General features: G+C 38.0%; 1 protein-coding gene, 1 long non-coding RNA gene and 1 pseudogene across 3 annotated transcripts in view; all 3 read right to left on the bottom strand.

The window, feature by feature from the left end:
- The window catches only part of LOC139187311 (uncharacterized), an 89,355-nt gene extending 82,451 nt beyond the window's left edge, over positions 1-6,904 (bottom strand). For both annotated transcript variants that reach the window (XR_011570861.1, XR_011570862.1), the window contains exon 1: positions 6,716-6,904. This is a non-coding gene — a long non-coding RNA (uncharacterized lncRNA). The remainder of the gene's footprint in view (positions 1-6,715) is intronic.
- Positions 1,233-2,593, bottom strand: LOC109569472 (olfactory receptor 10A6). The gene has a single exon (XM_019974833.2). It carries the CDS (start codon positions 2,427-2,429, stop codon positions 1,485-1,487), a length of 945 nt encoding a protein of 314 aa, XP_019830392.2. The 5' UTR covers positions 2,430-2,593; the 3' UTR covers positions 1,233-1,484.
- Positions 6,905-17,058: 10,154 nt separating the features above from the next.
- Positions 17,059-19,107, bottom strand: LOC109568836 (zinc finger protein 135-like; annotated as a pseudogene).
- Between the last annotated feature and the right edge of the window lie 3,878 nt (positions 19,108-22,985).

Raw genomic sequence — 22,985 nt, 5'->3', positions numbered from 1 at the left:
CAGGGGTATATATGAGTATAAAGGAAAGTTTTTTCCCATCAAAATCCATGGTTGTTTCACTGGATTTCCCTGGTGGTGCAGTGTAGAAGAATCTGCCTGCCAAGGCAGGGCACATGGGTTCAACCCCGATCCAAGAAGATTCTACATGCTGCAGACAACTAAGCCCCCATGCCACAACTACTAAGCCCGTGCTCTAGTGCCTGTGAGCCACAACTGCCAAGTCCATGTGCTGCACCTTGCTGAAGCCCTAGCACCCAGAGCCTGTGCTCTGCAACAAGAAAAGCCACCACAATGAGAAGTCCACGCATAGCAACTAGAGAGTAGCTCCCACTCTTCACAACTAGAGAAAGCCCACACAAAGCAACAAAGACCCAGTGCAGTCAGAAATAAACAAATAAAATTATTTTTTAAATGCTTTCAAAAATCAATGATTGTTTCATAAAGTGCTCCAACCTCTTTTTTTAATGTCACTTTAGCTGAAACAAACAGTGGTACTCCTTTGGTGTAGATTCAATGTCAGACACTTTCTGTTGTCTTCTAGCAACATTAAAATAGGAAACAAGAATGAGATAGTATATTTTTGCAGTGTCTAATTATTCTTTCTATGTGTAAAAGATACACATAGATTGATATGATTCATGGATAATAGAAAACAGGCACAATTTATCATGTTTATATTCTACAAGAAAAAAAAATTATATACTGTTTGACAAATGTTGAAGTGTTGAGGGCATTTTTGCTCTATAACAGAAATTTTGACAAGATTTCCAGACCATGGCTTATAAGTGAAAATGAAATATGATAAATTACTCTCAAAAATAGTAACGCACTGGAAGAATATATTCTAAAATAACCAAATGAAATAAAGTTCTGGATTATAGTGTCTGTAGGTCCTTGAATAGAACCAGTGTGGTCTTTCTCAATAATGAGCTGTTTTTTTCAACTCATGCATGGACATATTTTCACTCAAAAAATAAAAAGCTCATCTCTCTATTTGTTGGTTTCCTGGAGATGAAACTACTCAGTAGGGCAGAGTGGGCTTTCAGAATCAATACAAAATTGTTAGTATCATTTTTTAAACGTTTGGTCACATTCATAAAAGTTTGAAAACTCAGATTATTTACTCTATGAAAACCATACTGTGAAACCTACACTACAGAAATTAAAGCAACAATGTTTGTGAAAGTATAAAACTAGTTTCTTTATTTAGCATTCTCTAGAGGAACAAAAAATTAACACACACCCATATGGCCACCAATAAACAACTTTTTGAAGAAACTGTGTGTCACCTAAAATTAAGGAGTATTATGCACCTATGAAAAAAGAATAAAACCATTAATATATAAAGATGTTCTATATTATCAAATTTGCAGAACTCAAAAATTAAGCATATTCATACCAAGAAATGCAAACAGTCTTTACCATTTATTAAATTTAAATAAAGTTCAGTCCAGCAGTAACATCACATAGACCTCTCAGCATAGTCAGAATGTATGTAAATCCACTTTTCTTCGCCATAATTTTATCAAAGCTCTTTTCAGCTCACTGTTCCTTAGACTGTAGATCAGTGGATTCAGCAGAGGTGTTAAAAGTGAGTAAGACAAGGACATCAGCTTCTTGGCTTCTGGGGAGTAGCCAGATTTAGGTTGTAAGTAAGTCATACTGGCTGTGCCATAGAAGAGGGTAACAGATGTGAGATGGGAGGCACAGGTGGAAAAGGCCTTTTGCCTCCCAGTGGTTGATGGCATCTTCAGAATGGCAAAGAGAATTCGAATGTAAGACAGAATTATCAACATGAAAGGAACCATGATAATCAAAATGGTGCCAGTGAAGGCATAGATTTCAAACAAAAATGTGTCTGCACATGCCAGCTCTAGCACTGCTGGAGTTTCACAAGAGATGTGATTGATTTCACTGGGGCCACAAAAGGGAAAACTAGAAACCCATGTTGTTTGCACAGTACCTAACATGAAACCCAAAGTCCATGAGCCTGTAACTAATTTCATAAAAACTCGTTTGTTCATAATCATTGGGTAGCTCAGAGGAGAGCAGATTGCAGCAAATCGGTCATAAGCCATTGCCCCTAGGAGAAAACATTCAGTCCCACCAAAAAAAAGAATAAAATACATCTGTGCAAAGCAGCTCACAAACGAAATTAACGTTTTTTCATTGGAGAGAACCACCAGCATTTCGGGCATAATGACTGCACTGATACTAACATCCACCACAGACAGGTTTTGGAGGAACAGGTACATGGGAACATGCAGGCTCTGTTCCAGGCAGATGACAACTATAATGACGACATTTCCTATCAGTGTCAGCAGATAAATAATCAAGAAAATCCCAAAGAGCTGCCCTTGGAGTTCAGGAAAGTTAGAAAAGCCCAAGAGGATAAACTCAACCACAGAGCTTTGATTTTGCCTTTTCATTTCAATAGTGGAGCATATTTTGCATTTATGGGCATAGTATATAAATTATGAAGTCACAATTCAATAGCTATGTTTTCATTCAACCCTAGATATTCTTAGGAGAAGATAAAAAGAGGAACTCATTCTGACAGAAATTCAGTTTGGCAGTTTTGGAGAGTGGACAATTATTCAAATTAATGAATCTTTTTGCAAAAAAAAAAGGAGGAAGTGAAGAAGTCTGTCTCAGAAATCTTGTCTGAAAAGTACAAAATAATATCAAAATTCTTTTCCAACTCGTGTAGCTTGAAAATGAAAATAGTCTTAAAACAAATGTTTTATAAAGTATAAAAGTTAACAACTGGAAAACATACCCATGAAATTTTTTATTAGTCTAATAATTCAAAGATACAGCACAGTCAATTGTTATTTATTATAACTATTTGTCTAGTTCAAAATCCCTTTTGTGATTTGGTTAAATATGAAAACTCTGCAGAAAAACAAAAAGGGACTTGTGTTTCAGATCTTAGGTGGTCTGTAAATAATGTGAAATGACCTCAGTTTACTGATTTTTTCATAGACTGTGAAATAATAGTCAATTATCTTGCAATTGGCCTTCATAGAAAATATTCAGGGTTAATTCCTTATGGTTCATCTTTGTCATGATGATTTAAGAAAAGTCCAATTTTGATCATTCCAAAATTGTGATTTAAATGTGTTTTTTCTCTCTATTTTTTCTCTTTTACTCTCCCTCTCACCAAGAAGTTAACCATTAATTATTCAACAAACACTGGTTGAATACCTACCATTTTCTAGGCTCAGTAATCTCAGGTACACATTTAATCCCACAACTCAATAAAAAGCTGGAAATACTACACAAAATAACATTCTATCCTTGTCTCGGTATTCTCTAAGTCCTAGCTCTATCTTTGTCCATTGTCCATTACCATCAATTGTCAAAAAGTTCATCCAGGCTTTTCCATAACATCTTACAGAAAAGATATATATACTGATTTAGATTATACATATAAATATGAACTCTAACTCCCTCACTAAACTATTAACTCCAGGAGTCAAAGATTTTTATTGTTTTTTGCTATACTCACAATGTCTATAACAGCCTCTGACCCATAATAAATGTTAAATCAACTTTGGATTAATAAAGGAATAAAAAATGAAGAAAATCCAAAAAACCTTTAAGGAAAAGAGAGTCTAAAAGGAAAGTGCACAACACTTTTAGGAAGCAGAGGTGATAAATGCTTCAGACATTCCAGTGAGGTATGGATTACTTCTGATTTGGGACAAAGTACAAAGAAATATAATCATAGAATGTCATCAGTGGGAAGTACCTTAGGTGAGATAAAGAAAACAAAAGGAGGAGAGATGACCTGCTCAGATCAAAGGTTTTTGATGACAACTTAGCATCCCATTGAAGGCCTACTGGCCATTGTGTGGTGACTTGAAAATCATCAGGAAGATGATGTGGAACCCAGAAGAACAGAAGGAAACAGCAAGGTGAAGACATTTAATGTCGTGGGTGAGGATCAGTAGGACATTAGTAGACACTAGAAGGCAAGTTGATTTGTTCTGAATAAATCATCATTAAAATTGAATGTCTGTATTAACCATAATAATTATGTTTAGAATATAAAAACCACCTAAAATTAAGAAAATATACTCACAAGATCAAACATTTAAAATAAATTTCTAAGAAAGAATAATGTGTATTCAATGCCAATATTTAAAAGTGGATGGACTTTGAAATTAGAAAATTTAGAGTATAATATAAATAAAATGAAAACTTTTTAGGACTGATTTTAAGCATGTTATGGAACAAAATGTGAGTGGTAAACAGCAAGTGACCACAGATGTTCCACAATATTCAACTAAGACTATAATGCTCTCTTGATAACTCACTGACGCAAAATACTTGAGCAGATCACTCCCTCAGGTTTCATCCTTACAATGGAAAAAAGTAGGTGTTGGACTTGTTAAACAAGTTCCCTTCCAGTTGCAAACTTCTAAGATTTGATTTTAGTGCATGCAAAGTACTTGACACTTCTAATTATTGCCTGAACCTTTCTCTGAAGTGGGGAGAAAAATAACTTGACCAGCATCAACATCAGTTTACTGACTCAAACGTTTCATCTGTGTCTAGTGATTCCTGAGCACTGAGACATCACTTCAACAGCATCTCCAACTATCAGTGGAAGACGAACTACAAATGGAACACCCACTAATGAGCCCACAGCAGAATTTTCACTTTCTTACCTATTGAATCTGTCAATTTAAAATTCACACTACATTGTCAGAAGTTTCACGTCTAGTCAAAACCCATTTCCTCATAAATACAACTCAGTGATTCAGTGTACTGATGCTAGAACATTATATGGCATTGAATCATATGCCCTGGAGAACTCATCCCTGGAGAACTTGGAATGACTTTGTACATGCTTTCTTGTATTTCTGCGTAACTAAAGATACTTGAACTTGGGCCCCTCAGGTGAGAAATCTCAGGGGGACTAACCTGGAGCACCACTCCCTCATATTCCTACAGGGACTAAACACCTCCTTACATAAGATACTCAATTTCACCATGACATCTCCCAATAGCAAGTAGAAACAGAGGCTGAAAAAAGTTGTAAATATGAAAGAAGCGAGTGGTGGGATAAGGGTGTGAGCAAAGGCAGGTAAACCAGAGTAGGACGATAATTGGATGGAATGTATATTTTGTGCAGTGATGAGAAACAAGTCAAGGCGAGCAGATTAAAGCCTCTTTGTAATAAGTCTGGATGCCAAATCCCCAGCCCTATTCAAGAAACTTTGATCATTTGTATTACAAATACAGTCACTAAAATATTTTTACCAAAAATGTCACTACAATCAACGTCACAGATAGATATTTTAAACTAGGAGCCAAAGCTAGAATAGTTTATATATTGTGAACAAGTCATTTAACTTCTCTGATTCTGTTGCTTCCTCTGTAAAACAAACATAACATTAACATTACGTATTCCAGAAAACCATCTACTTCTCCTTCATTGACTGTGCTAAAGCCTTTGACTGTGTGGATAACAACATACTGGAAAATTCTTCAAGAGATGGGAATACCAGACCACCTTATCTGCCTCCTGAGAAGCCTATATGCAGGTCAAGAAGCAACAGTTAGAACCAGACATGGAACAACAGACTGCTTCAAAATTGGGAAAGGAGTACATGAAGGCTGTATATTGTCACCCTGCTTATTTAACTTATATGCAGAGTACATCATGCAAAATGCCAGGCTGGATGAAGCACAAGCTAGAATCAAGATTGCTGGGAGAAACATCAGTAACCTCAGATATGACACCACCCTTATGGCAGAAAAGTGAAGAGGAACTAAAGAGTGTCTTGATGAAGGTGAAAGAGGAGGTGGAAAAGCTGGCTTAAAGCTCAACATTAAAAAAGCTAAGATCATGGCATCCAGTTCCATCACTTCATGGAAAATGGATGGGAAAAAAATGGAAACAGTGACAGACTTTATTTTCTTGGGCTCCAAAATCACTGGACAGTGACTGAAGCCATGAAATTAAAAGAGGCTTGCTCCTTGGAAGGAAAGCTGTGACAAACCTAGTCAGCATATTAAACAGCAGAGACATCACTTTGCTGACAAAGGTCCGTCTAGTCAAAGCTATTGTTTTTCCAGTAATCATGTATGGATGTGAGAGTTGAACCATAAAGAAGTCTGAGCGCTGAAGAATTGATGCCTTTGAATTGTGGTGCTGGAGATGACACTTAAGAGTCCTTGGAATGCAAAGAGATCAAACTAGTCAATCCTAAAGAATATCCACCCTGAATATTCATTGGTAGGACTGATGCTAAAGCTCCAATACTTCGGCCATCTGATGCAAAGCATCGACTCATTGGAAGACTCTGATGCTGTGGTAAGATTGAAGGCAGGAGGAGAAGGGGACAATGAGGATGAGACGATTGGATGGCATCACGAACTCAATGGAAATGAGTTTAAGTTTAATCTGGGAGTTTAAGTTTATGTTTAAGTAAGTTTAAATGAGTTTAATCTGGGAGATGGTGAAGGACAGGGAAACCTATTGTGCTGCAGTCCATGGGGTCACAAAGAGTCAGACACGACTGAGCAATTCAATAATAACAACAACAACATTACATATGAGAATCAAGGACTCACGGATCATCCTAAATTGATCTAAACAACTAAGGAGACCACTGGCTCAGTCCCAGCAGAGTGAATAGATGCCTGAATCTGTAGGCGTAGCTTTTCCAGAACTAGGCAATGTGGTCAAAATGCAGCTTACCTTTGTCTACTTCTCATCACTGCACGTTTTTGAAGCAGGTTCTGCCTTCAAAGAAGCTTTTTCAGGACTTCCTTGGTGATCCAGTGGCTAAGACTCCATACTCCCAATACGCCGGAGTCCAGCTCCAGCAGCCAGGGATTCAACTTGAAGTGGGGGATGGTGTCGGCGAGTAACGACGCAGCCTCTCAATTTTCTTGGACTGTGCATTTATTTCAAGTTTAAGATTTTCTTTTATACTTTTACAAAAGCATTAGGTCAGAGGTTTGACATTTTCAGTTCCCCCTCACCCAGATTTATTATCTCCATAAATCATTGGTGCCCTTCAAACAGAGTTCCTGATTCTCTCAGAATCAGCTTTACCATCTATTATCTACTTCCTCTTATGTGTCCTATAGTTAACTTGTGATTACATTGTAACTCATGCTACATTCCTTAGTTTATTTCTTATCTTTCTAAACCCTGTTTGCCCCTAACATCCTGAGCTCACTATCTCTTAAAAAGGCTTCTAGCTATAGTATCTCTAAAATTCCTAACCTCTATAAGCTATAGTAAAATATTCTAACATTACATTACAACATTCCTTAAATCTTTAACTTCTAACTCTTTTAATTATTTCTAAGCCCTAAATACAGTAAACTCCAGATAGCAATCCCTCCTATGGCCTCAAGCTGCAGCCTATGTGCTCATCCTGCAACACTCTTTTGTAAAAGTCCTTAAACAAATGTCAATGATTAACTTTATGAATTATTCTCTGAGCACAGCTGCAGAAGGCTTTGTGCCTTCTCATGCTCCTCTCAAGAACAATAAGCGCTTTAATATTCATTTTCAATCAACCCAGCCGAGGAGAGGAAAAAACAATTCAGAATCACAAGGCCTAACTCCTTCATCCCAGGTCCTTGCCTGCGGGACAAAGAGAGGGGGTTGGGGCCATGCCTCCATTTTGTCAGTAATGCCTAACGTGGCTCCCGACATCTCCCCCTTTTTTATTTTTTAGAGCGTAGGTATGAAACTCAGTAGATAGAGCAGAAACACTTTGGTTGAGTATTCTGAAAAGGCACGGGGCTATTACACAAATCAGAACTAAGAGGCATAAGCACATGGCTGCATTAATCATTATTGTAGAAAAGGATCCATGGGAAAGATACCCCTCCATATTTTCAAAGAGGGAATTAGAAAGCCATTGAGAATAAAAGTCAAACTCCACCTGCTTCATATTCTGAATATCCTGATGTAACTTAGAAATATCAATACTAAAATCTGAATGATTCCAGATGCCTAAAATATGATTCCTAATGCGTTCCCAAGAGTGCATGGACTCATTCACTTGTAGAGGTGTAACGCACATCCATTTAAATTCAGCATGGCACCTTAGAGACAATTTAATTTTTAAGTTTGTAATTTCTTGCCCCATAAGCAGAATTGCTTCTTTTAAAGCACTGACCTTATTTTCTATTTTCTTATCTATAATTTCCTGCGTAGTAAGAGCTACAGAGACATTTTTGGGCGGATGATTGACAAACGAGGCAGTATGCACTTCTGTGACAGGGCAACAGCAGAAACCGTTAACTGATACAATTGTGGCAATCAAGGCAGTTATTCCCACAACCAGAGCTCCAATGAATCTCTTAGGTCAAGAAATTAAGCTATTAAATTCATGTAAAACTTTCAATGCATAATCATCAAACACTGTCCCTCTAATTTTACAGGAACCATCAAATACGGTGGTTGCTTTACAATCATCATAGCCTTATAATTACTATAATCATTTCCATAAACACAATTTGATATAAAACAATTCACACATTTGACGTTATAAACAGTTTCTCCTTCAAAAACTCCCAAATCATTCCGATTTCTGGCCAACAAAAAGGCATAGGGAGAATGCATGCAGGCCCATACAATATATCTTTGTTCATTTAAAGGTCTATGTAAAATCACAGGTGCCATATCAGCCAATGCTCTCCATAATTCAGGCTGTATGGGACCTGTTCCACCGAAACTCACTAAAGGAGGAAACCATCCATTAACATGCCATCTAATAATTGCTAAAGGATATGGGATAAATGAATCATTCCATATGGATCTATAAGGTTCTTTAAAAATCAAGTTCAATCATTGATCCGAACGATAGGTGCTCCCCCATTCGATCAGAAAATGTCTGGTGGCAACAATGGGAATAGGTGACCTAAAAGCATACAAGCATTCTTTCCAACGAGGAAAGCCAGAAGTTCTGCTTATGCTTTCCCAGACCTTCAGTCCTTGTTCATCAGAGTCCAGAGTGGGGAGTGCACAGCTTGGATAGTCCTTTAAATGAGGGGCTGCCTTTTTTAAGGCATCAAATAGTCTTTCTTGCGCCCCCAGCATCAGCAGCTGTAAAGACCAAAAGTCTCTCTTGCCATTGCTTCTCAGAGAATCAGTAAGCATGCCTTGCAAGGAAGTGCTAACGCATCCATTCAAAACTGGAGCTGCTCCTTGTAAAGACGAAGATATGGCAAAGCAAATAGGTGGATAAACAGACATGCCTGAAAAATTGAAGGGAGTGCTGACCACTGTTTTAACATTACTAGGATAGATGAAAGCCCTGCCCAAAAGATTAGCATCATTAACAAAAACACGAATGGGCTCATTCATCCAGTCAACAGGCTGGAAAGAAGGTGGATTAGGCAAATAGGCCCAATGAACCTTTTCTGTGCTGGAAGGCCTCGGCTGACAAGCCAACACAGCAAGCATAGCCACAAACATTACCAGAGGAGTGGCCTCATATCTCCCCCTTTCTATTAATTCTTCAGCCTGCTGAGTGAGATGTTTTAGCTGGCCCCAAGTTGGTACCGTGCTGGAGGTGGCAACGAGGTGGAGCAGATCCCCTGCATAAAACCCAATGCAGGGGAGCTGGGTTTTATCCCTGCTTGGGGAGAAAGATCCCACATACTCAACCTAAAGATTCTGCATGTCACAAGCAATAGATCCCGCATGCTGCAACTAAGACCTAGCACAGTCAAACAGTTTTTATTTTAAATGAAGCTTTCTTCTCCTGTCAGTGCTAGGTTTCCAACAACACTTAGAGATTCACTCTATTTAATCTGTATCCAGTGGGAAATATACTATTAATAATTATTCTGCTTGTGTGCCATCTGTGTTTCTGATACACTAAAGATGGAAATCAATACAAGCAGCACATCTTGGAAGACAAAACCAATAATCCTGTTATTGCAACAAGGAGAATTAGATGCAGAAGACATGCTACTATACATAGAAAACCCTAAAGACTCCACACAAAAACTACTAGAACTGACAAATTCCACAAGGTAATAGGATACAAGCTTCCCACTTTTGTGGGAAAATGTCTGTTCAGGTTCTTTGCTTCTTTTAATTGAATTATTAAGGGTTTTCTATTTATCTGTATGAGCTCCTTATTTTTTTTTAATATTGACCCCTCATCAGATAGATGGGTTCAAATATATTCTCCTGCTCCATAGGTTGTCTGTTTGTTGATCATTTCTTTGACTATGCAGAAGTTTTTTAATTTGATGTTCAACATCAATGAAATATTTCCCTGTTTTTTTCTTGGAGTTTTACATTCTCAGGTCTTGTGTTGAATCCATTTTGAGTTAATTTTTGTGAGTAGTGTAATACAGAGTTCCAGTTTCATTCTTGCATGTGAATATCCAGCTTTCAGTATTATTTATTGAAGAGACTATCCTTTTCCAGTGGAGCATCTGGGCTCCCTTGTCAAATAATGTGTTCATAGAGGTGAGGATTTATTTCTGGGGTCTCAATTCTATTCCATTGGCTTATATGTCTGTTTTTTATGCCATTACCATACTGTTTTGATTGCTATAACTCTAGAATTTAGTTTGATACCAGGAAGTGTAATGCCTCCAGCTTTATTCTTCTTTCACAGGATGCTTTGGCTACTTGAGGTCCTTTGAGATTCCATATACATTTTAGGACTGTTTTTTCTATTTCTGTGGAAAATATCATTGGAATTTTGATAAGGAATGCGTTGAATTTATCATTTTGGGTAGTATGAACATTTTAACAATACCAGTTCTTATGATCCATGAACAAGGCATATTTTTCCATTTGTTTGTGCCTTCAATTTCTTTTACCTATGTCTTATAGTATTCAGTACATAGATATTTCACCTCTTTGGTTAGATGTACTCAAGTATTTTATTGTTTTTGATGCTATAGTAAATGAGATTTTCTTTACCTCCTTCTCAGATGGTTTGTTCTTTGTCTACAGAAATATAACTGCTTTGTGAATGTTGGAATGGTATCCTGCAACTTTAATGATTTTGCTAATTTGTCATAGTACATTCTTGCTGGAGTCTTTGGATTTCCCATATATAAGATGATGTCATCTGCCAACAAAAACAATTTTACTTTTTCCTTTCCAAATTGGATGCCTTTTATTTATTTATTGTCTAATTGCCCTGGCTAGAACTTTAAATACTGTATTGAATAGAGGAAGTGAGAATGGGCACCCTTCATTTATTTCTGATCTTAAATTTTCATCATTGAACGTGGTGTTACCTGTAGGCTTGTCATATAAGAACTGTATTATGTTGAGGTACATTTCTTTAATACTCAAATTGTTGAAGGTTTTTATCATGAAAGGATGTTGGATTTTGTCAAACCTTTTTCTACATCTCTAGAGATTTTGATGTGGTTTTTACCTTTCATCTTATTAATGTGGTATGCCGCATTACTGACTTGCCTATGTCGAATCATTTTTGCATCCCAGAAATAAATATTGATAATGGTGTATAATATTTTTAACATGCTGTTGAGTTCAGTTTGCAAGTAATTTGTTGAGATTTTTTTTTTACACTGATATTCATCAAGGATATGGCTTTTAGTTTTTTATTCTTGAAGTTGCTTTATCTGGATTTGTTATCAGGATAATACTGACAGGTAAAATGAGCTCGGGAGTGTTCCCTCCTCTTTAATTTTTAGAAGAGTGAAGATTGCCATTTAATTTTTCATTAAAAATTTGGTAGAATCTACCAGTGAAACCATCTGATCTTGGGCTTGTAGGAAAACATGTAGGAAAGTTTTTGATTACTAACTCAGTTTCCTTACTAGTAACTGATATATACAGATTTTCTCTATGATTCAGTCTTGGTAGATTGTATGTTTTAAGGAACTTTTCCACTACTTCTAGATTGTTCAGTGTTGGCTTAGAATTATTCATAGTAGTCTCTTATCACTCAAATATATTTGTATGATATCATTTATAATGTCTCTTCTTTCATTTCTGATTATATTTGAGTCCTCTCTCTTTTTCTTCATGAATCGAGAAAAAGGCTTGTCAATTTTATCTTTTCTAAAAATCAGCCCTTTATTTCATTGATCTTTTCTACTGTTTTCTTATTCCCTGTTTCAGTTATTTCTGCTCTCATGTTTATTATTTCCCTTCTTATATGAACTTTGAACTTATTTTATACATCTTTTTCTAGTTCCTTGAGGTGTAATGTTAGTTGTTTTGTCTGATATAAGTGTAACTATCATTGCCTTCTTTTGGTTACCATTTGCTTGGAATATTCTTTTCCGCTTCTTCACATTCAGCATAGGTGTGTCATTAAAGCTAATATGAGTCTCTTGTAGGCATCCATTCAGCCATTCTGTGTCTTTGATTAGAGAATTTAATCCATCTACATACATTTAAAGTAGTTATCAATTGGTAACTTATTATTACCATTTTGTTTATTATTTCTGGACTTTTTGTAGTTCCTTTCTTCTTTTCTTCCTTTGAGATTTGATGGCTTTTCCTGGTGGTATGCTTTGGTTTCTTTGTCTTAATCTTTTGTGTTGTCTACTACAGAGTTTTTCTTTGTGGCTATTATGAGGCTTACAATATATATAAGCTTACTGTATATATAAGAAATATAATATCCTAGTTTAAGTTGGAAACAACTATGACAGCATACAGATATTATACTTTTACTTCTCTGCTCTCACATTTTAGGTTTGGATGCCAAAGTATACCATTTTTATACTGTGCATCCAATAAAAAATGGTTGTGTTTATAGTTATTTTTTTTTCTGAATTTTTCTTTTTATTTTATTTTTTAACTTTACAATATTGTATTGGTTTTGCCATATATCAAAATGAATCCACCACAGGTATACATGTGTTACCCATGCTGAACCCTCCTCCCTCCTCCCTCCCCATACCCTCCCTCTGGGTCGTCCCAGTGCACGAGCCCCAAGCATCCAGTATCGTGCATCGAACCTGGACTGGCGACTCGTTTCATATATGATATTATACATGTTTCAATGCCATTCTCCCAAATCATCCCATCCTCTCCCTCTCCCACAGAGTCCAAAAGACTGTTCTATACATCAGTGTCTCTTTTGCTGTCTCGTATACAGGGTTATTATTACCATCTTTCTAAATTCCATATATATGCGTTAGTATACTGTATTGGTGTTTTTCCTTCTGGCTTACTTCACTCTGTATAATAGGCTCCAGTTTCATCCACCTCATTAGAACTGATTCAAGTGTATTCTTTTTAATGGCTGAGTAATACTCCATTGTGTATATGTACCACAGCTTTCTTATCCATTCATCTGCTGATGGACATCTAGGTTGCTTCCATGTCCTCCTATTATAAACAGTGCTGCGATGAACATTGGGGTACACGTGTCTCTTTCAATTCTGGTTTTCTCAGTGTGTATGCCCAGCAGTGGGATTGCTGGATCACAATGCAGTACTATTTCCAGTTTTTTGAGGAATCTCCACACTGTTCTCCATAATGGCTGTACTAGTTTGCATTCCCACGAACAGTGTAAGAGGGTTCCTTTTTCTCCACACCCTCTCCAACATTTATTGCTTGTAGACTTTTGGATCGAGCCATTCTGACAGGCATGAAATGGTACCTCATAGTGGTTTTGATTTGCATTTCTCTGATAATGAGTGATGTCAAGCATCTTTTCATGTGTTTGTTAGCCATCTGTATGTCTTCTTTGGAGAAATGTCTATTTAGTTCTTTGGCCCATTTTTTGATTCGGTCATTTATTTTTCTGGAGTTGAGCTGTAAGAGTTGCTTGTGTATTTTTGAGATTAGTTGTTTGTCAGTTGCTTCATTTGCTATTATTTTCTCCCATTCTGAAGGCTGTCTTTTCACCTTGCTTATAGTTTCCTTTGTTGTGCAGAAGCTTTTAAGTTTAATTAGGTCCCATTTGTTTATTTTTGCTTTTATTTCCAATATTCTGGGAGGTGGGTCATAGAGGATCCTGCTGTGATGTATGTCAGAGAGTGTTTTGCCTATGTTCTCCTCTGGGAGTTTTATAGTTTCTGGTCTTATGTTTAGATCTTTAATCCATTTTGAGTTTATTTTTGTGTATGGTGTTAGAAAGTGTTCTAGTTTCATTCTTTTACAAGTGGTTGACCAGTTTTCCCAGCACCACTTGTTAAAGAGATTGTCTTTAATCCATTGTATATTCTTGCCTCCTTTGTCAAAGATAAGGTGTCTGTAGGTGCATGGATTTATCTCTGGGCTTTCTATTTTGTTCCATTGATCTATATGTCTGTCTTTGTGCCAGTACCATACTGTCTTGATGACTGTGGCTTTGTAGTAGAGCCTGAAGTCAGGTAGGTTGATTCCTCCAGTTCCATTCTTCTTTCTCAAGATTGCTTTGGCTATTTGAGGTTTTTTGTATTTCCATACAAATTGTGAAATTATTTGTTCTAGCTCTGTGAAGAATATCGTTGGTAGCTTGATAGGGATTGCATTGAATCTATAGATAGCTTTGGGTACTATACTCATTTTCACTATATTGATTCTTCAAATCCATGAACATGGTATATTTCTCCACCTATTAGTGTCCTCTTTGATTTCTTTCACCAGTGTTTTATAGTTTTCTATATATAGGTCTTTAGTTTCTTTAGGTAGATATATTCCTAAGTATTTTATTCTTTTCATTGCAATGGTGAATGGAATTGTTTCCTTAATTTCTCTATTTTCTCATTATTAGTGTATAGGAATGCAAGGGATTTCTGTGTGTTGATTTTGTATCCTGCAACTTTACTATATTCATTGATTAGTTCTAGTAATTTTCTGGTGGAGTGTTTAGGGTTTTCTATGTGGAGGATCATGTCATCTGCAAACAGTGAGAGTTTTACTTCTTCTTTTCCAATTTGGATTCCTTTTATTTCTTTTTCTGCTCTGATTGCTGTGGCCAAAACTTCCAAAACTATGTTGAATAATAATGGTAAAGTGGGCACCCTTGTCTTGTTCCTGACTTTAGAGGAAATGCTTTCAATTTTTCACCATTGAGGATAATGTTTGCTGTGGGTTTGTCATATATAGATTTTATTATGTTGAGGTATGTTCCTTCTATTCCTGCTTTCTGGAGAGTTTTTATCATAAATGGATGTTGAATTTTGTCAAAGGCTTTCTCTGCATCTATTGAGATAATCATATGGTTTTTATTTTTCAATTTGATAATGTGGTGTATTACATTGATTGATTTGCAGATATTGAAGAATCCTTGCATCCCTGGGATAAAGCCCACTTGGTCATGGTGTATGATCTTTTTAATGTGTTGTTGGATTCTGATTGCTAGAATTTTGTTAAGGATTTTTGCATCTATGTTCATCAGTGATATTGGCCTGTAGTTTTCTTTTTTTGTGGGATCTTTGTCAGGTTTTGGTATTAGGGTGGTGGTGGCCTCATAGAATGAGTTTGGAAGTTTACCTTCCTCTGCAGTTTTCTCGAAGAGTTTGAGTAGGATAGGTGTTAGCTCTTCTCTAAATTTTTGGTAGAATTCAGCTGTGAAGCCGTCTGGACCAGGGCTTTTGTTTGCTGGAAGATTTCTGATTACAGTTTCAATTTCTGTGCTTGTGATGGGTCTGTTAAGATTTTCTATTTCTTCCTGGTCCAGTTTTGGAAAGTTGTACCTTTCTAAGAATTTGTCCATATCTTCCACATTGTCCATTTTATTGGCATATAATTGCTGACAGTAGTCTCTTATGATCCTTTGTATTTCTGTGTTGTCTTTGTGATCTCTCCATTTTCATTTCTAATTTTATTGATTTGATTTTTCTCCCTTTGTTTCTTGATGAGTCTGGCTAATGATTTGTCAATTTTATTTTCCTTTCAAAGAACCAGCTTTTGGCTTTGTTGGTTTTTGCTATGGTCTCCTTTGTTTCTTTTGCATTTATTTCTGCCCTAATTTTTAAGATTTCTTTCCTTCTACTAATCCTAGGGTTCTTCATTTCTTCCTTTTCTAGTTGCTTTAGGTGTAGAGTTAGGTTATTTATTTGACTTTTTTCTTGTTTCTTGAGGTATGCCTGTATTGCTATGAACTTTCCCCTTAGGACTGCTTTTACAGTGTCCCACAGGTTTTGGGTTGTTGTGTTTTCATTTTCATTCGTTTCTATGCAAATTTTGATTTCTTTTTCTATTTCTTCTGTGATTTGTTGGTTATTCAGCAGCGTGTTGTTCAGCCTCCATATGTTGGAATTTTTAATAGTTTTTCTCCTGTAATTGAGATCTAATCTTACTGCATTGTGGTCAGAAAAGATGCTTGGAATGATTTCAATTTTTTTGAATTTACCAAGGCTAGATTTATGGCCCAGGATGTGATCTATCCTGGAGAAGGTTCCGTGTGCACTTGAGAAAAGTGAAATTCATTGTTTTGGGATGAAATGTCCTATAGATATCAATTAGGTCTAACTGGTCTATTGTATTATTTAAAGTTTGTGTTTCCTTGTTAATTTTCTTTTTAGTTGATCTATCCATAGGTGTGAGTGGGGTATGAAAGTCTCCCACTATTATTGTGTTATTGTTAATTTCCCCTTTCATACTTGTTAGCATTTGTCTTACATACTGCGGTGCTCCTATGTTGGGTGCATATATATTTATAATTGTTATATCTTCTTCTTGGATTGATCCTTTGATCATTATGTAGTGACCTTCTTTGTTTCTTTTCACAGCCTTTGTTTTAAAGTCTATTTTATCTGATATGGGTATTGCCACTCCTGCTTTCCTTTGGTCTCTATTTGCATGGAAAATCTTTTTCCAGCCCTTCACTTTCAGTCTGTATGTGTCCCCTGTTTTGAGGTGGGTCTCTTGTAGACAACATATGTAGGGGTCTTGTTTTTGTATCCATTCAGCCAGTCTTTGTCTTTTGGTTGGGACATTCAATCCATTTACGTTTAAGGTAATTATTGATAAGTATGATCCCATTGCCATTTACTTTATTGTTTTGGGTTTGAATTTATACACCCTTTTTGTGGTTCCTGTCTAGAGAATATCCTTTAGTATTTGTTAGAGAGCTGGTTTGGTGGTGCTGAATTCTCTCAGCTTGTTTTTGTTGTTGTTAAACAATAGTCTTTATTTTTACAAAAAGTAGTGCAAAATGAGGCAGTTCCCCTAAGGGTGACTTGGAGCTAGAAAATCCATCCTGAGCATAAAATGATCAATACCACCAAATAATGTAAACTTCTATGAGCTTCCAGCAGAACCCAGACTGGCAAAGCTGCTTAGGTTGTGTCCTATGCAGTTGACAGAACCTAAGAGCATGACACCACCCAAGTCCTCAGGCCACTTATGCTTCCCTCTAGGGGACAGGAGAGCACAAAGGTCTACCTACACTGATCTCACTGTGTGTGGATCTGCCACTTGGTAGATGCCCAGTATGAGGATCTGCCACTTGGTAGAGGTACGAAAGTCACAATGACATGAGGTCTGTCAAGAGCCCTGGGAGGTCACAGCCTAGCTCCTCAAAGTTTCCTAGGATATGGCTACCCACAGACCATCTCCACATTAGGGCTGTGCACACAGGTGACACTCAACTTACAGTTGAGAAGTCCATCACAGAGCCAGTTCAGTAAGATGTATTAACTAAGGCAACAGCTCATTCTCTTCTCCTCATCTCATTTGAAGGCCTTTCTCTAGTATGAGTGTTCTGATGACAAACAACGTTAGACCTTCGGCTCAAAGCTTTTTTACATTCACTACACTACTCTATGGGCTGTTAAGTTCTGGCGCTGAGTTAGAGCACACATTTGACAAAAAATACTCCCCCACTTGCTGTGCTGGTGCTGCACTTCTGTGGTGTGAACTTTTTGGTGTTAATTAAGTTGGGTGCTTTGGCTAAAGACTTCTCCACATTTAGTGCACTTGTGTGGTTTTTCTCTGGTGTGAACTCAGATGCATAATGAGAGTAGAGCTTTGGCTAAAACATTTCCTACATTCACTGCACTTGTAATACGTCTTTGTCAAGTATGAATTTTGTAGTGGACTTTAAGGTGGGAGCTTCGCTTAAAGAACTTTCCACATTCACTACACTTGTAAGGCCTTTCTCCAGTGTGAACTCTTCTATGTTTACTGAGGCTGGATATGAACCTAAAGACTTTTCCACATTCACTGCATTCATAAGGCCTCTCTCCAGTGTGAACTCTCTGGTGCTGAACAAGTTTGCTTTTAGTGGTGAAGCTTTTCCCACATTCGCTACAATCATATGGCTTGGCTCCAGTGTGAGTTCTCTGGTGTACAACAAGTTGGGAGCTTTGACTAAATAGCTTTCCACACTCCCTACCTTCATAAGGCTTTTCTCCTGTATGAATTCTTCTATATAAAAAAGCTGGAATTACACCTAAAGACTTTCCCACATTCATTGCACTTGTAAGGCCTTTCTCCAGTGTGAATTCACTGGTGCCATACAAGTACATGTTTGTCACTAAAAGCTTTCCCACATTCACTGCACCCATAAGGCCTTTCTCTAGTGTGGACATTCCAGTGCTAAACAAATATATATTTATAGCTGAAGGCTTTCCCACATTCAGCATATTCATAAGGCCTCTCTCCAGTGTGGACTCTCTGGTGCTGAGCAAGCTTGGACTTTTGGGAGGTTTTCCCACATTCATGGCATTTACGCTGCCTTTGTCCATTATGAGAAAGTTCTAAAAACTCAGTGCCCTTTTGCAATTTAATCTAGCATAGTGCTGGATGCTTGGGGCTGGTGCACTGGGACAGCCCAGGGGGAGGGCACGGGGAGGGAGGAGGGAGGAGGGTTCAGGATGGGGAACACAGGCATACCTATGGCGGATTCATTTCAATGTTTGGCAAAACTGATGCAATGTTGTGAAGTTTAAAAATAAAATAAATTTTTTTTAAAAAGATGAAAAAAAAAAAAAAATCTAGTGCTGGAAATAGTGAGAGATACCAGGGAAATCCTTCCTAGCCTCACAGCACATAAAAGCCTTCCCCAGTGCATGGACTGTGCATCTCTTCATAAAGGCCTTACCCACGTCTCTTCTAAAGAGTTTATCTCCACTGTTCTGCTGAAATTTCAAACCTGCTCCACACAGGGTCTGGCCGGGGTTTATTCCCATGTCCTCAGCTACACATACACCACCTTCTACATTCAGGCTACACATGTCCCAGGGAGAGGCTGGGTGGAGAGGTCTATCTTTGAGTTATTTCTCTGTGGCACTTCTACAGAAACATTCTGCTCTGAAGTTCTCTGCTTGACCTTTATTCCATGCCAACAACCCAAGGACACAACCAGTACAAAGGTCTCCAGCATGATATCACGGTACAGGCATCTCTAGGCCTCATCAAGGAGCCTCCATTCCTCCTGGGAAAAGTACACAGCCATGTCCTCAAAGGTCACAGGGCCCTCAATCGTACTCATCAACGCAGCCATTCCAGCCGAGTCTGTAGGCGAAGGAGGGGCCCGGGCACGGCGGCTCCTGTTCCAGCATGGAGACAGATTCTGGCCAAATGGAGCCCACGCTGAGCCTCAGATCCGTCTCAGGACAGCTGTACCAGCGCCTACCCAGCTCGCTATACCTCAAGGCGGCACAGGGTTCCCAAGATCCCCACCAGGGAACCGATTTCACCAAATGTGTACTGAGTTCACAGAAAGTTGCTTGCAGTTGACCAATTCTCTCAGTTTTTGCTTGTCTGTAAAGCTTTTGATTTCTCCTTCATACTTGAATGAGGTCCTTGCTGGGTACAATAATCTGGGCTGTAGGTTATTTTCTTTCATCACTTTAAGTATGTATTGCCATTCCCTCCTGGCTTGAAGAGTTTCTATTGAAAGATCAGCTGTTATCCTTATGGGAATTCCCTTGTGTGTTATTTGTTGTTTTTCCCTTGCTGCTTTTAATATTTGTTCTTTGTGTTTGATCTTTGTTAATTTGATTAATATGTGTCTTGGGGTGTTTCACCTTGGGTTTATTCTGTTTGGGACTCTCTGGGTTTCTTGGACTTGAGTGATTATTTCCTTCCCCATTTTAGGGAAGTTTTCAACTATTATCTCCTCAATTATTTTCTCATGGTCTTTCTTTTTGTCTTCTTCTTCTGGGACTCCTGTGATTCAAATGTTGCAGCATTTAATGTTGTTCTGGAGGTCTCTGAGATTGTCCTCATTTCTTTTCATTCGTTTTTCTTTTATCCTCTCTGATTCATTTATTTCTACCATTCTATCTTCTAATTCATTAATCCTATCTTCTGCCTCTGTTATTCTACTATTTGTTGCCTCCAGAGTGTTTTTGATCACATTTATTGCATTATTCATTATATATTGACTGTTTTTTATTTCTTCTAGGTCCTTGTTAAACCTTTCCTGCATCTTCTCAATCCTTGTCTCCAGGCTATTTATCTGTGATTCCATTTTGATTTCAAGATTTTGGATCAATTTCACTATCATTATTCGGAATTCTTTATCAGGTAGATTCCCTATCTCTTCCTCTTGTGTTTGGTTTGGTGGGCATGTATCCTGTTCCTTTACCTGCTGGGTATTCCTCTATCTCTTCATCTTGTTTATATTGCTGAGTTTGGGGTGTCCTTTCTGTATTCTGGCAGTTTGTGGAGTTCTCTTTATTGTGGAGTTTCCTCGCTGTGTGTGGGTTTGTACAGGTGGCTTGTCAAGGTTTCTTGGTTAGGGAAGCTTGTGTCAGTGTTCTGGTGGGTGGAGCTGGATTTCTTCTCTCTGGAGTGCAATGAAGTGTCCAGTAATGAGTTATGAGATGTCTGTGGTTTTACAGTAACTTTGGGCAGCCTGTATATTGGAGCTCAGGGCTGTGTTCCTGTGTTGCTGGAGAATTTGCTTGGTATGTCTTTTCCTGGAACTTGTTGGCCCTTCTGTGGTGCTTGATTTCAGTGTAGGTATGGAGGCGTTTGATGAGCTCCTGTTTATTAATGTTCCCTTGCTGGGAGCCGGCGTGAGGAGCTCCGCCCATGGCAAAGGTCATGAGGAAGGAGGCTCGGCATACACAAAGGCGGGATCGAGCCTCAGGAGTCCCCCTGGAAATTCTTGAGCATCTACCCCCAAAATCAGAGTCTGCTTACTTTCTGCTTTGTGCTCTCACCTACACCTCTGACTTTGTGGGGGGCTGTCCCCCACCACCTCTCTCTGAAAAAGAGTTAACTTACAGCTCCAGTTAATAAAGTTCCTGGGTGTGATAGTGTTTCAAACTACAAACTCCTTTGGAAGTCCTCTAGCCTACCTGAATAGGTTTTTCTGGCCACATGTGATTGTTCAGAGCCTCCCAACTGTGAGAGGCATGAGAGGTTCTAAACTGTCTAAATACAGATTCCTTTGAGCAGTTAAAAGATTGATTAGAAATTGTATTGGTGAAGGGCTTTTCACTTTTTGGGCCAATGTTTGCTGCTAAGTTTCCATATCCCTTACCTGCTGTGTCCCTGGCAGTGTATTGATTAATATAATTGGTGTAAGTAGTAGCTTTAATGTTTGTAACCTGAGACCCTTGAGTTAATTCTTTTTCTTGTTATAGCCCACCACACCTTTGCCCTATAGGAATGCAACTTTATCTAATGCTTTTGGAGGGTGACGCCTGACTAATCACCTTTAGAGAAAAATAAGTTTTCTGAAGAAAGGGTCTTAAAATGTTAACAGGCCTCCAGGCCAGAAGATGATGCAAATCACCTAAACTTTTGCATATGATAAGTTTGCAGGAAGAAAGCCTGGCTTACTGCATGACTCTACCCCTTCCCCCATTATCTTCTATGCATAACTTAAGGTATAAAAACTATTTTGGAAAATAAAGTGCGAGCCTTGTTCACCGAAACTTGGTCTCCCCATTTCGTTCTTTCTCTCACCTTCTGGCTGAATTATTCAGCCTCTTTTCTCCACTGAATTTCCTCACTGAGCTATCCTTATTTAACCACACTTTATATCTTTAATTAACATTTAAATAAGCTGTTGTTTCCTGATTGCCGATGCCATCTCCCCTTCGAATTCCCTGGATCCACTGGGGCTGGACCTCGGCAAGTCCCTGAGTCAGGGTTTGGACTTAAGCCTCCTGCTTCCAGTTATTGGTCTTATTTTCACAGTAGTCTCAAAACTTCTCCTTCTATACAGCACCATTGATAAAACATCTAGGTTAAAGATGAAAAGTTTCTCCACCGTGAGGGTCACCCAGAGAGGTTCACAGCGTTACATGGAGAAGAGAAGAGGGAGGAGGGAGTTAGAGGTGACCCGAAAGAGATGAGGTGGAATCAATAGAGGAGAGAGCAGGCTAGCCAGTAATCACTTCCTTATGTGCACTCCTCAACTGGACCAATCAGAGATGTTCACGTAGTTATACAGAGAAGGGAAGAGGGAGGAAGAAGACGGAGGTGGCCAGGAGGATAAAAGGGGGGAATGAAAAGGAGAGAGACAGATCCAGCCAGTAATCAGTTCCCTAAGTGTTCTCCACCATCTGGAACACACAGAAATTCAGAGTTGGGTAGAGTAGAGAGGGGTTAGGGAGGAGACACAGGCGACCTGGTGGAGAAAAAGGAGAGTCCAAAGTGGGAGAGAGCAGTCAAGCCAGTAATCTCACTCCCAAGTAAAAAATGGGTACTGAAGATTGGGTTCTTAAAGGTACAAAATTGGTAACAAATACCTAAAGGCAAAAATTAAAAATCTAGAGTAGAGTTTGGAATTTCAAAAATACAATGTTAAAGAAAAGAAGAAGGAAAAGAAAGAGAGAGAAAAAAAAGTCACAAAAGTTATAAAGAAAATATAGCTACAAAATTGATAACAAATACCAAAAAGCAAAAGTTAAAAATCTAGAGTAGAGTTTGGAATTTCAAAAATACAATGTTAAAGAAAAGAGGAAGAAAAAGAAAGAGAGGAAAATAACAAACAAAAACAAACCAAGTCACAAAAATTATACAGAAAATATAGGTACAAAATTGATAACATATACCAAAAAGCATAAATTAAAAATCTAGAGTAGAGTTTGGAATTTCAGAAATACAATGTTAAAGAAAAGAAGAAAAAAAAGAGAGAGAGAAAGAAAAA

The sequence above is a fragment of the Bos indicus genome, chromosome 15, assembly GCF_029378745.1.
Source record: "Bos indicus isolate NIAB-ARS_2022 breed Sahiwal x Tharparkar chromosome 15, NIAB-ARS_B.indTharparkar_mat_pri_1.0, whole genome shotgun sequence".
NCBI classification, from domain to species: domain Eukaryota; kingdom Metazoa; phylum Chordata; class Mammalia; order Artiodactyla; family Bovidae; genus Bos; species Bos indicus.
This window is presented reverse-complemented; position numbering and strand designations above follow the sequence as displayed.

Coding starts and splice junctions, on each gene's coding strand:
- LOC109569472 (XM_019974833.2), bottom strand. CDS start 2,429: ATGAAAAGGCAAAATCAAAGCTCTGTGGTTGAGTTTATCCTCTTGGGC.